This window comes from Rissa tridactyla, chromosome 6 (assembly GCF_028500815.1).
Source record: "Rissa tridactyla isolate bRisTri1 chromosome 6, bRisTri1.patW.cur.20221130, whole genome shotgun sequence".
NCBI lineage: Eukaryota > Metazoa > Chordata > Aves > Charadriiformes > Laridae > Rissa > Rissa tridactyla.
In genome coordinates, this window is record NC_071471.1 from 626,422 (window position 1) to 640,306 (window position 13,885).

At 48.4% G+C, this 13,885-nt stretch overlaps 1 protein-coding gene across 15 annotated transcripts in view; it reads right to left on the bottom strand.

Annotated features, from left to right (window-relative positions):
• ABCC5 (ATP binding cassette subfamily C member 5) overlaps positions 1-13,885 on the bottom strand; it is a 72,965-nt gene that overhangs the window by 17,334 nt on the left and 41,746 nt on the right. For 4 of the 15 annotated variants that reach the window (XM_054206436.1, XM_054206438.1, XM_054206437.1 and 1 more), the window contains 7 exons: positions 13,544-13,733; positions 12,667-12,826; positions 12,169-12,247; positions 11,150-11,263; positions 9,926-10,090; positions 9,107-9,190; positions 4,444-6,531 (listed from right to left, as the gene is read on the bottom strand). In XM_054206436.1, the coding sequence (XP_054062411.1) occupies positions 6,472-6,531; positions 9,107-9,190; positions 9,926-10,090; positions 11,150-11,263; positions 12,169-12,247; positions 12,667-12,826; positions 13,544-13,733 (852 nt within the window). In that variant the 3' untranslated portion in view covers positions 4,444-6,471. Of the gene's footprint in view, positions 1-3,052; positions 3,814-4,412; positions 6,532-7,644; positions 9,191-9,925; positions 10,091-11,149; positions 11,264-12,168; positions 12,248-12,666; positions 12,827-13,543; positions 13,734-13,885 lie in introns of those variants that run through there. The other 11 variants (XM_054206432.1, XM_054206431.1, XM_054206429.1 and 8 more) reach the window with 8 other exon arrangements.

Below are 13,885 nucleotides of genomic sequence, written 5' to 3' on the forward strand. Positions count from 1 at the left end.
GTCACTGACACACCTGGTTGGCGTGTGCCTTCAGCCCACACCGTGAGATACACACAACGTTTATGACAGTCTCGCTGGTGAAGTGAATTGGTGATGTACCGAGCATATGGTTTCCTAAGAGCACAGGGAGCTGGAATGTTCTGCGAAAGGCAGATTTAATCTCTCAGCTGTCTCTCAATGTCCATCAAACAACGAAAGATCTTGGCTCCTTCTTCCACATGAGAAATAATGGGACAGTGGAATAACAGATCCAGATGGCTCAAACCAAGTGTATCGAGGCAACAGGTTTCCAATTTTAAACAGACTACTATCTTTGCTGCTGATTTTACTGCCAACACGTCCGTGCTGCACTGTAACATGAATTTACTGTTTTATAGGTCCCACAGAAAATAAACCCTGACCTAAAAGATTATATTCAGAGAAAGGCCAAAGAAAACATATCTTTTAGGAGAGAGGTCTAACGCTGTAAAGTTGCTTCACTTGTGCAGAGAAAAGGGACTGCGAGGAAATGTACTAGACATGAGTATAAACCCGTTCACGCTTACACACACGTGGGTTACTCATCCCTATTAAAATGCAATGCTAGGCTGAAAAACAGCAACAACAGATAGCACTACAATAGCACAAAGTGACTTTGGATCCAAAAAAAATAGTTCGGCGTGCTGAACATGAAGGGCTAGAACAGGTGCTACTCGAGGACAAATACTTTGCCAGCCAAAATCTACAATAGTGAGCGAGGAAGCATGGTACGATTTACGCCAGCCAGCACGCCCGCTTCTACTTTTCAGTATCGCTTGAAAAGGGCAGTGCGTGCCCCTGACACTGTAACCATCAATAATCTTTTGACGCTAGCCCTTGTAGCTTCATTTCAGCTGAAGCAGTACACGCCATTAAAGGTACAATAAAAACTGCCGAAGACAGGATGAAGAAAAGCTAGCTCACCTCTGACCCAGGGGAAGAAAGACAAACAACAGAGGGAATGGAAAAAAAGCCCCACTCATGCTCCCAGCACCCTCAAACATGTAACGTTCACGCTGGATTGTGTGCAGGGCCAGGGAGGCAACACGTTAACGCAAGGTGAGACTAAATGAACATCACGTCAATCAGGGCCCTGCACCTTCCAGGGGTTCTCAGACCATTCCTAAAGCCAAGCCTCAGATCGGTACTCCATTGCATCCGAGATCATTCCCCCATAGACACAGCAGGACAGTCTGCCCCTTTGGCAACAGGGCTTGCAAACCTCTGGAGAGAGCACAGGCTAGCCTAAAATAAAACAATTTGTTCAAGAGGAGGAAAGTTATGTTATCGTGTACTTTGGGAGGAATGGCTCAGCCAGACTGAGAACGATTATAGAGCACACAGCAACACCGAATTAGCTTTAAAGCCTTCCCACCATAAACAAGGCATAGTTTGGACAAAATAAATAAGTTTCTTCGTAAGATCTTGGAAGAAAAATAAAGAACATAATCTTCTGAACACACTGTGGGCCCTAAAGACATCTCCCATGTACCTCTTCAGTGCAGACAAACTACAGCAGAGTATCGTACAAGGCAATATTAAAACCAGGAGTTCCAGAGGTGCAACATCCTCACTATCTCAATTTCAGAAGTGCCAGAATTTAATCTCCTTTTTGCACTTTTAGGGAAGGACCAGCGTGTTAAAAGGTCACCATCTAATAGAAGGAAAATTCTGTCAAAAAAAAAAAATCTTCAAGCAGAACTCACTATTCCCACTGAGCCAATGCATTAAGACTATACAGATCACTCTAAGGATGAAGTTACTTTTGTAAGCTTCAATATAGTATTAAAATTAGACAGGAAAAGATCCATCAAACTCATTCTATTCAGGAACACTTTGGTAACGAAAGGCATAGTATATAAGTTGCTATTGAGTTATTTTGCATGAAACTGATACCTTCAGTTCCTGTTCTTGTTAAATATGCTGTAATAGTCAAACGGATCCACACATTTGCTGGTTTTAACCAGCAATACCAAACCAGCAGGCTGAGAGCCAACTCCATCAGGCAAGACAGAGGCATCAAAGTTGCAAGGCTCTCAAAAAAAAAAAAACATTCCTTTTGGAAATTGATCAATGAACCACATGATGAAAATCACATTAGTATAATTCCCAACTTGAACAGACTATGCAGTAACAAAAAGAACTGGCTTTCCAGTGATAACTTTGCATTTTCCCTATCATAATTTCTTAAAAAACACAAGATCTGACAGACAGCACCAAAAAGGTCAGGAACAAAGTGCTTCTAAACACCAGTGGCTGAAAAGAAGTGGCAGAATTTACAAAGCACCTTGTTACTGAGGAAGGTTGATCCACACAGACAAGGAAGCACCTCCCTTGGCCACATCAAAATGGATGTTTTGGACCATTTCTCATCCTTTTTTCCAGCAGATAACTTGTAGGAGAGTATCTCCCCCTGCTCTTTTCAAAGCTCCGGACCATGGCTTGTTGGAACATCAGCCTAGGTGCGCAAGGCCTGATTTTGTAAGCACCTGGCAAAACCCACAGGGAAACTCCTGTATTTGCGGATTGCGCAACTCGTCCGAAGAATTCGGTCGAGGCAGGAGTTTTCAAACGTTCACGCTCCTCGCTAACAACTGCAACGCCCTTGAAGGACAAAAAACTTTAAAACGACTGTCGTGATCGGGGCGAACAGCCTTGGGGGCCACGGCGACGGGGGCAGAAGGGAGGGCGAGCGGGTCGTCAGCAGCATCACCCCCGAGCGCGGCTGGGGCGCGCAGGGCTCGGTGGCGGCGGGCAGGGGCCGGGCAGGGGCCAGATGCTGCTGACAAGCCGGCAGGCGACTGCCGGGCGAGGAGGGGACATAAAAGGAGGGGCTGACAGCGAAGCATCTGCCGCCGTCTTTGCTGCAGGGCCAGGGCGCTTCCCCGATGGTCAATTACAGCAGGAGGAAAAATATGAGGAAGGCACGGGGGGCGCGGGGGGGCACCGCCGGCCGCCCCGGGGCTCGGCCCCTCTTCCAGCTCCCCGGCCCGGCCCCGCCGACGCGCCCCCCCCCCCGCAGCGCGGTACTCACGGCGGGGCCGTCGGCCGTGGTGTAGCGGACGATGATCTGGAAGGGCTGGTGCGGCTGGAGGGCGGCGGGCAGGGAGACGGTGAGGGACGAGCCGTAGTCGGTGAAGGGGTCCACCCTGAAGCCGAGCGGGCAGGCGGCGCAGGGCGACTGGGCGAAGAGGGGCAGCGGCGGCGGCGGCTCGGCGGCGGGCGGGGGGCTGGCGGGCGGCTCCCCCGGGGGCGCGGCGGCGGCAGGCAGCGGTCCGGCGGCGATGCAGGGCGCCGAGAGGAAGGTGGCGGTGGAGGGCGGGCTGGCGGCGCAGGGCGGCGCGCAGGGCGGCGGCGGCAGCGGGCAGGGCGGCGGGGGCAGCGGGGCCGGGGCGGCGGCGGCGGCCTCGGCGGGCGAGAAGGCGAAGGAGCAGGGCGCTTCCCCCGCCGCGGCGCGGCGGTAGGCGGCCGAGAGGACGTGGAGGGCCGGGTGGACGTCCAGCACCAGGGCGCGGGGCTGCGGCCGCAGGGCGCAGAGCTCCAGCACCAGGCAGCCCGCCAGCGCCCGCGCGTCGGGCCGCAGCTCCAGCCCCAGGTGCAGGTGGCGGAGGCTGAAGAGCTGCGAGCTGGAGGCCGACGCCACGTCCGGCGGCGGCTCGGGAGGAGGCGGCGGGGCCGGCGGCGCCTCCGGCCCTGCCGCGGACCCCTTGCGGCAGCAGCACAGGCCGGGCGGCCGCGGAGCCGGAGCCGCCATGGAGCGGAGGAGGCGGAGGCGGCGGCTGCTATGTGAAATCCATGGGCGGGCGGGGAGGGGAGGGAGGCCCCGGCGGCCGGAGCGGCCGGGGCGGGGAGGGCGGCGGGGGGGGAAAGGGCCGCGCAGGCCCCGCGCGGCACCGGCCGAGGGAGCGCAGGGTCCGGGCCCGGAACAGCCGGCAGCGGGCGCGCCCGCCAGGGGGCGCCACGCAGAGGGGCGCACGAGGGCAGCCCCGCCCCCCCTCCCGCCCGGACGACAGTTGCGCGCGCAGCGGGGGGCGTCCGCGCGTGCCGCGTGCCGGGCGGTCCGGCCGCCCCGCCCCCGAGTGCCCCGGACCCCCCGGCACCGACACCCCGCTGCCGCCGCGCAGGTCGCTGCCGGCCAGCCCCGCCCCCGCCGGAACGATTCACTGTCGCCTTCCCCGTCTCCAGCAGAAACAGCCCCGAACCGCCGCGCCCCGCAGGGACCCGCACCCCCCCGGTGCCTATTTCAGCTCCCCCTCCCCAGTCCGCGCTCCCCCCGCAGTGTCCCTCCGCCGGCACCCCGGGTCTCGCCCCCCGCCCTCCTCGGCTGCCCCCGGGGCCCGCTCAGACACGAGGCGCTCGGCGGCCGGGCACACGCCGTCCGCTGCCGCTTTTACATCGGAACGGGCAGAAACCACCCGATGATCATTTTTATGCACCCGCTCGTTTCTCCGACGGGCACCGGCAAGAGACGGGGGCTGCGGGAGTGACCGTGATCCGAACTCCTCCTGGTACCCACGTGCGACACTCATGTCGGGTACTTTTGGGTATTTTCACTGTTAGGCTTTGCCTACCTGAGCCACCCGATGAGTCTCCCAGGCACATCTTTTGGATGACGCAGGAACTTTTATTACACGGTTGTGGGTTTAATGAACCCACAGGGGTACACTGTAAAAGCCTCACAAGCCTGACAGCAGCGTCTGCACCAGGTTCCAGTCGAGTTTCCACTCTGTCACACTCGAGGCAGAAACCGTGGCCCCAGCACAACGTGGCTGCTGTCTCCAGCTGAACCCAGAGTAAAACAAGTCACAGTATTATCCTAGACTGACCTGAAGCTGGGACTATGAAGCAAACCTTTGTGCGATTACTTATAGGTAGTAAAACACACGCTCCAGTTGCAGTAAAAAAAAAAAATATGACAAGGCAGCATTCAGGAAAGCTCTTTGGTGGAGGAGGGCGTTACGGCCACCCTGCATCTTTTCAGCGTGTTCTTTTGAAGCATCTTCAAGAAGCAAATTTTGTCTTCACCCAGTCCCCTTCTAACTAAGAGAAACTTTTTGTCCTCCCACCTTTTCTCTCCGCACCCTCCTTTTATAAATCAGATTTTCTGCATTTATCCTTTCCTTCCAGTACCTTCTCTCACTCATACCATTTGCCTTTTGAAATAATTGTGCTATCTCAGACTTTGTTCCCGGTGATGTACTAAGACTGCTTATCTCCGTCTGGCTTTCACCTAGCAGTAATACACAGAACACAGCCCCAGCAACCTCGGGACGTGACCCTGCAGGATCTTCACCGCAGGTAACGGCAGAGTCCCCTCAGCACAACTTCAGGGCCTGACTTTGGGCCTAATTACCTCCATCCAGCTGCACATTAACTCCATTGGGTAACATTAGAAGAATCCTACCTGCGTTTTGATTGAAGTCCCAAGCAAGTACAATGTTTCCACTCACCAGGAAGAGGAGATGAGCAGGAACAGGTTCTCTCTGAGTCTCTAACCTTAGGACAATGAATCGGGACCATCTGCACTCTGGATTTGGACCGAATAACCAAAACTGATGCAACTGAAATTCCTGAGGGTAATACAGCAACCCAGTTATCCCAGGCAAATCTCTCTCCAGTTGCACAGCTGTTGGTCTTGGGCCACAGCCTTTGCTGTACACTACGGAGGATGTGTTATCTCCGTGCTATTTTGGGTAGGGTCTTTTTAAGGAAAGCCTCCATCCCAATCTCAGTCTTATTCTACTCCTCGCAGGATGAAGTCTCTTCCGGGATATTGCACTAAATTCTAAAGCACGATCCAGTTCCTGAAAATTCCCATCATCATCAGCCTCTTGTAGAATGCTTCAAAGATACAGATATTTCAGTCTGGTTTGTAAATGCTGATGCTTCTTCCTTCCACTTCAGTGACAGGGCCCTGGGCCAGGCCTCAGCTTGCTCCTGTGGTTCAGGACGAACGCCAGTAACAGAATTACTGCTACCCATGCGAGAAGCAATACTTCTGTACTGTCTGTGAGACAAGCGCCAAATGAAGCAGATAAGCGATTACAGCAGAAAGAACGTTTCCCTCTGGCAGTCTGTCTCCTTAATTCCAAAGTAACAATGCCGGCACTAAGGTTTAACAAAACGGTTGAGCTAATCCCTGCTGCCCGCAGGTGGCTGTTTGCCTGCTCCACCGCAGGCCCCTGTTTGACACCTCGTTGAGCCACTTCAGCTCGCTGAAGCAGCAGGGAAGCGTTCACCTTTTTAGGAGAGCGTAACTGGGAAGCAGCAGTCTGGTGCAGGGGATCCCGAGCGCGGTTTCCTCGCGCACCTATGCTAGCGTTACAGTTCGCACCTACTGAAAAGAGCAGCCCCACTTCACCTCCCTTCCAGGTGCGCCTTCCTGTCTCCTTCTCGTGCAGCATTCCTGCTTTTGGAGGGTGAACTTTCTGCAAGTTAGCTTTCTGAACTGGGTCACTGCTGGACCAGGCAAGAGCCACTGCTGGCATCGGGACAGTGGAAGGAACTCCCAGCCTGGAAGAAGAAGGAGGACAAGATCAGGACGGCTCCCTTTTTGCCCAGACTGCCATTAGCTCAGCATTAGCTGCCAAATGAAGCCGTGCTTTGACCCCAGTGGCACGTGAGAATTAGGTACATTAGCCCTTTTTCTTCAAGGGAAATACTGAAGTTTGTGGGGTAAACTCAGTTCTGCAGGGCCCAAGACAATCCTGTCCTTGACAGAGCCGCACGTGACAACTGACTGAGCTGTTTTAAACACAGTCTTAGGCAGATGCATTTCCCCTTAAGGTGTTCAGCCTTCGTCTTCACATTCTACCCAGCTCTGCTTTTAGGGAGGAAGCAGGGCGTTCATTACCTCTTTGGCCTATCACCCCTGCTCCCTCATGACTCTCCCCGGTTTCTTTTTGTCCTCAAGTTTCTGAGAAAAAAGAACCCCCCACTTAGCTGGGTGTTCTTTGGAGAGAGGCCTACCACTTCTCCCTGCCCTAACCACAACATACAGACACTCCGCTCCTCCCATCGAGTAACGCTGAACAAAGCAGCGGCCAGTCCCTGACAGTACTTTTGGGCGCAGGCCTGTGACCAGGGTAAGATCTGTGCTAGTTAATGCTTGCTTGGGAAAAAAACTTCCTAAAGAATAACTACAACAAATGATGCTTTATGTGCTGCTATCTCCAAGCTGCAGTCTAAGCTCTGTTAATGTGTGATTTGCCTGTGGTATCGGTAGATAGAAATGCTTGTTGCTGTGACTTTGCAATCATGTCACATTATAAACAGTAATGCTTGCCGGTAAAGAAAGTGGAAAAATCTGAGCCTAGGAAGGATCTTCTGTATTCCATCTGACCTCCCCCCGTGCTACTTGACTTGAATACATGCATTATAAATTATTGCTGCCTGTACTACTCAACACAAACATGCATATATTGCAAGCCACTCCCATGCTGTAGGGCACAAAAATTGTGCACTACACCTTTAAAGAAACGCTTCCACTCTGAAGGAAGATAGATCAGTCCACAATGCATAGACAAGTAAAAAAATAAAAGAACCAGCCTGCAAAAACTGTCTTCCAGGGCTCAAAAAGGTGAGAAGTGATTTATTGCCCAAAACAAACCACTTAAGTCAATAAAATTTACAAAACCCAAAATAGTTTTATTTACTTTTCAGATTTCTGCCTCCATGAGACATTTTGCAAACATGCTAAGGCTACAAAATGTCCAAGTTGACAAAGACATGCAACGCTGACCATTCAATAAGTCACGGCTACTATAGGAGCGGACCGTGCCCACCTGGGCCACAGGTCCCGTAAAACAGGGATGGTGTACAGTGATCACGGCAACGTACTACGCAGGACCTAGTAACCTGAGGTAGGTCTCTTTACAGTAAGAAAACTATGTCCTACACCAGTGTTACATCCTGATCAACAGGAACCTGCTTAAAGTTCCAGAAGACCTGGGGTTGGGGACTGTTTCCTTAACGAGTGTGCAATAAAGAAACAGGAAATATTGATGTTGTTCAACCTTAGTATAAGTGAGCAGAACAAAGAGTTAGTGTGACCCGTGCCAGTGAAAGCCATTGAGGAGTGGCAGCTTCAAGATAAAGGAGTCAGTCAGCTGAAGCAACTCTGAAAAGGCTTTCCCGCTAGCATACAGGGTATGATTTGAACCTTATGATTAATTTATTACAGATCATTCCATGAACAGTTAGGTTTTGGTTGTGTTAGATCAGCGAAGCAGGAAGAGCTTGGGCTTGCTTGCATTAAAATAAACCTTGCTGATACAGTAAGAAATACTGTATCAGGACACTGAGAAAATATGAGGCCTTATTGTGACCCAGAAGTGGTTCTCCACTCAGGAGATCACTAAAAACCCTGCTTTGGGAAAGCATCATGGGAAGCAGCAGCCGCCGCCGTGGTGAACACTAGCGATGCTCCAAATAGCTTTGATAAGTTACAATGCGATAGAGTTACACCACAGAGCTCTTCTCCCCTGCGCTAGACGACAAAGATGTGACAATAAAGGACACTATTGCAAAGCTTCACTTCCACTCAAGACACACAGAAAATCCAGCACTAGGAAAAGACCAACTGTAAAAGACAAAATGGTGTCTGATACAGTCCGATAACAAAGCCAGATCTCTGGTACCGTAAACTGTACAAAAATGATAGAAAAGAATATGCACTGTTATTAATACAGTGCTTATTTTAATATAAAATAAACAGCTTACATTTCCACTGTAAATATAGGCTATATACAGAATTATGTATAGATATAGCTACATGTATAAAGCTTCATTATAGGCCTCTGATACATTTATAACTATGGCTCCCTGAGCCATTTGTAGAGTGCATTTAATAACAAAAAATTAGTAATATGATTATGGAATAAATACAATAATAAAAACATGAAGAATTCTTCTGACGCAGTTTTAAAAATCTCTCTGGCTTGACACATTGTGCTAAAAATTAAAAGATGAAAAGGCAATAATCTGCTCGAAGGAGGAAGAGGAAGAAGAGCTGGCCTGCCACAGGCAGAGTGTGTAGCTCTCCAAAATTAAAGTGACTTTGCCCTGAATTTTAGCCCTTGACAGCAACCTTGTTCTCCGCAGCAGCAAACATAGCATAGAAGCGCGAGTTCTCATTGGCCAGAAGGGCAGACGGCGTGTCGAATTCCACTACCTAAAAGCAAACAAGGCAGATAAAGTATGTCAGTAAAATCCAGCAGAAAATGGATTCCCACCCCTTGGACTTGTGACACAGCAGTGAAGAAGCCAAAGCATGGCAGTAATCTTTAGATGAGACAACAGGCACTGAAAGTATGTGCAGTCATGCATAAATACCGTAACTTGGGATGCTTCAAACCAGCTCAGACAAACGCTGGAACTACCCATCAGGCAGCAACCTCTGGGGGCTCTGGCAAGCAGAGGCAGATGCTATGGGCTTCTGCCTTCTCTACCTTTAAGAGTCTTGCCAAATGTTCTTACGCTAGATTTAACTATTTATGGCTCCCACACGGAAGCCTGAGAAGTGGGTGAAGTATCTCTCATATGCCTGTTTGATAGCACATAGCTTCATGAGAAGTAATGGGAAACTGCCACTGAGCCCCAGCAAAAATGCTTACGTTATTACCCACCTGAGAATTAACCTACAAATGGAGTTTTAAAAACACTTTTTTAAAGAGAGACTGTTAGTCTATAGTACTTTCTTGGAACATAAAAGAAGTTTTGCCCTCTTTGATCTTGTCGTGGTCAGACAATAACTGATTCTGTTGGATTCTATTATTACCAAAGATGTGAATGAACACAGAGGATTTTCCGCCCTGCAATACCAGCTGTTGTTCCTTCGGTTCGGCATGCACACATGGCACCACCAGACTGCAACAGGAACTGCAGCCACAAAAGTTGTTCTGCTTACCTGTCCTTGCATTAGCACCATGATCCGATCACAGCCCAGTACCGTATGCAGGCGATGAGCAATTGTTAACATAGTGCAGTCTGCAAATGCTTCTCTGATAGTCTCCTGAATCAGTAAGTCTGTCTCTGTGTCCATAGCAGCTGTTGCTTCATCCAGTATCAAAATCTGAAAGCAGCACATAAGCCTGGCTGTTACGCATAGTAACTCTTTCCCTCCCTGAACATAAAAATATGTAGAGCGGGCAGAATTACCATGAGCAAGAGTTGTCACAACTGGCAATCACTACAGAGCTGCAGTCACAAAGGTAGCTTTCACAAGCACCCTTTCAGTTTTCTTTACGCAATTGCCTTCAACAGTTACCCTATGGATCACACTTGCATTTTATGGTCACATCCTACAGTCACAAGATGTTTGGGTTCTGACCTGGGCCTCAAGTTTCCACCACTTTCAGTTTTACATTCAGTAGCTAAATCTCAAATAGAATTTTTACTGGTAAACTAATCTGACGCATCCTTGGTGGTGACAGTTCCTTCTGGAATGAGTCAATACTGACTAGACTTAGTAGCTTTCTTACGCTGGAAAGAATTACCATTCCTCTTGGACTCAAACGTAAACTGATTTGGAGCGGTCTCTTGTCAAAGCTAAACTAGACTTGGTTTGTGCAGGTACTGCAGAGAGCGCCGTAACTTCTGCTGAGTAGTCTTGCCTTTAAAACAGATGCAGAGGGAACCTTAAAATATGATATGCAATGTCTAAGAAAAAAGGATGCTAAAATCAGAGTCCTGGTCAATCTCAATCCAAATGTCCTTTCTCACTGTCATTATTTGTCTTCCATTCCTGCAAAACCCTTAACTTCGCTGGTACGGCATGGTCCCAAATTCCACTTGGAGGCTACATTTTAGTGGAACACCACGTAGAAGGAAAATACTTGGCTGACATTTACAAAAAGGTGGAAGGAGGAAAGAATCTGATGCTCCACAGTAACAGGACACTCTGAATAAATGATTAGGCCAGTCCGACACACTATTATTAACACTAGCAAGCAACATCTTTCTGCAGCTGGCTATGGATGCCTTTCTAGTTGTTCTAACCCTACACCATCTGTGGGCTGCGATAACTGTTGGTGTGATTCCTCTGGCAGATAGAATGATTCTGGCACAAAAAAGGTTTGCTCAATGCTATCGGTTTGCTGTCTCTAGCTCTTTCTCTCACCACTATGCTCACCTTGCAACGACGCAGTAGAGCTCTAGCTATGCACAGCAACTGTCTCTCTCCAACTGAGAAGTTTTCCCCATTTTCCATCACTTCTGAGTCAAGTTTCATAGGCAGCTGGGCAACCTGCGTGGTAAAGAAGAGGCAAAAATCTTAAAGCATCACACAGACTTTTTGTATCTCCATGGCGTGAGACAATCCGTTCCTCCTCCTGCAAATCCAATTTTGCCCATGTTCCAAAATATCCATCACAGTTTGCTGACCATCTCTCCCTCTTTCTGTTGGGGAAATTAGCAACAAGCAGCTAATGCTAAAACAACAATACGACATCAGACCTACTCAGTCTGGTTGAATTGCCCATGACTCAGTGATAGCTCCTGAGAACGTTACTAGTCGTTAACCCAGAAGAGCTACACCCTCTCAGTAAGCAACTTTAGAATGACTTAAGTACAAAATACGTGGCTTCTAGAAGTAAGTGTGCCATGTACAAAATCATACCACCACGAATACAGATCTCCTGACAGTCTTTCTCAACCAAGAGAAAAGAGTGAAGCTAGTCCCTGCAGGAATTTCTACAGCATACATTCTATAGCCACACGTGCCACCTGACTTACAAGAAAAGAAGACCTGGAAATGTCATGGCAGTGAGACTTGCTGCAGAGAGCCTCACAAAGGGCAGATTTTAAGGTCAGTATAAATATGCACGCGTGACATTTACGCTCACAAATGTAAATGCAGAATGCACACCGAAGGCACACATAGAAAAATATCACGTGAAATTCTGTAACACCCTAGGAGTCCCTGTGATGAGGCAACACTCTGCTATGCTATATACTAAAAAAGTAAACATCCAAAATATGGCACATTCTCCAAAAATTCAGTCTCATTACTAGAAATAAAGCATAACCAATAAGGGAAATAATTCCAAAGAAAAAGCTTTATCTAAAGGCCTCTGAAGCAGCTATTGACAGAACATGTAGGTTTGAAAGCCAAAACACAAACGTGTATCTCATAGGGCAGATAATACTTACACACTCCTTCATGTGAGTCCTTTCCAAAGCATCCCAGATTTGTTCCTCACTGTACTGATTGAAAGGATCCAAATTTGATCTGGAGGGGGAAGCAGAAAACATAACCAGAATTTTTATTCAGCAATGAATAGCAAAACAGCAGCAGGCTAATTCATCCGGATGGATGATTCCATCTATCCTTCCACCAACAGAATTTCCTTGCCAAGGAAATCGGATGCTCCCAGCATACTAGGGTTAGAGTACCCAAAGAACAAAAAGAGTAGAGATGAAAGACAAAGATACAAAAACTAAACGGAAAGCAAAACTTTTGTAAAGGATAATTACATCCAGTTCTGCACCGGGCCAGCTAAAATAATTTAGCTGTGCTTTTTTTGTTTCAAAAACAGAGAACAGAAGCTAGGATGCCTGAGAACTAACATCTCACCAGGCACCTATCTGAGTTCAAGTATAAGCCGGTAGCCCTCTTCTTCTTTCTTGACTTCTTTTAGCATCACTAACCTCACAGTGCCACTGAACAGCACAGGTTCCTGAGGAATGATTGAGAGTTTGCTGCGAAGATCTGCCAAACCAATGTCATTTATTTTCACGCCATCGATTTTAATGCAGCCTCCCGACAGTTCAACCAGACGAAAGAGTGCCATTCCAAGGGAAGACTTGCCTAAAAATGAGACAGGAAAAACCAATACTAGTGTTTCTACAATCACAGCAGCTTTGAGATGAGAAAGCACTTTAAAAGCTGTCCATGCATAAGAAAAGTGTTTTAAAATACCATAAAGTCCTGGCAAATGATACTGGTAAATGCTGAGATTCAGTATTTAAACTTCTAGCAATTGTAGAGGCAGTTCCTAATCTCTTCTCACAGAGCCACCCCTGCAGTGGCACCCCACCCCTGCTACTGAAACCTTGCCACATAAACCCAATACAGCAATATTAATTGCTTATTTGGAAACTACATTTTGGAGCTGGTCTAAGTCATCTCACAAACAGGGGGTTTGATTCTTCACATTACAGATTCCTGAGATAGAGACAAACCTGTCTGCAGCATCAGTACAGAAAACTTCAAAAGTCAAACGAACTGCAATGAGCATTCCGTGCTGATAAGTGGCTGGGGGTGTTAAACATTATAAGCACACTGGCTCAGGCATAGCAGGATATCCCTCTACTTTAACAAGTTTTCATTATTGTTTACAGGGATCCTACTTACGTATGCACATGAACAGAATCCACCACTGACAGACCACTGGAACACTCTTGTGCAATTAACGATTTATTCAAACACAGAGAAGACAGAGGAGAACCAACACGACTGCCCCACTCTATTCCATTTTCATTCTGTGAAAGTAGTAATTTAACTCTGCTTAGTGTTTTTCCTTACCTGAGCCTGTCCTTCCCACAATTCCAATCTTTTCCTTCGGTTTGATAGTAAAGGACACTTTTTTAAGTACTAGAGGGAGGTTCTCTCGGTACCGCATCTCTGCATTTTCAAAAACAACTTCACCTTCCTGTGGCCAGTCCGGAGGAGGAGTTTTATTCTTAATTCGAGCAGGAGCTTCCAGGGACAGTGTCTTTAAAACAAAACCAGAAGTTCCGTTTCCAGTAAACAAAATACCAGAAAGGAAAATTATCAGTTGCAGCTTTCAGCAGGAGTTCTTCCCTACAGACTCGGCCCATATCAGTTTATGGCAGTTTTATGATGAGCTGTGTGGCTGGATGCGGG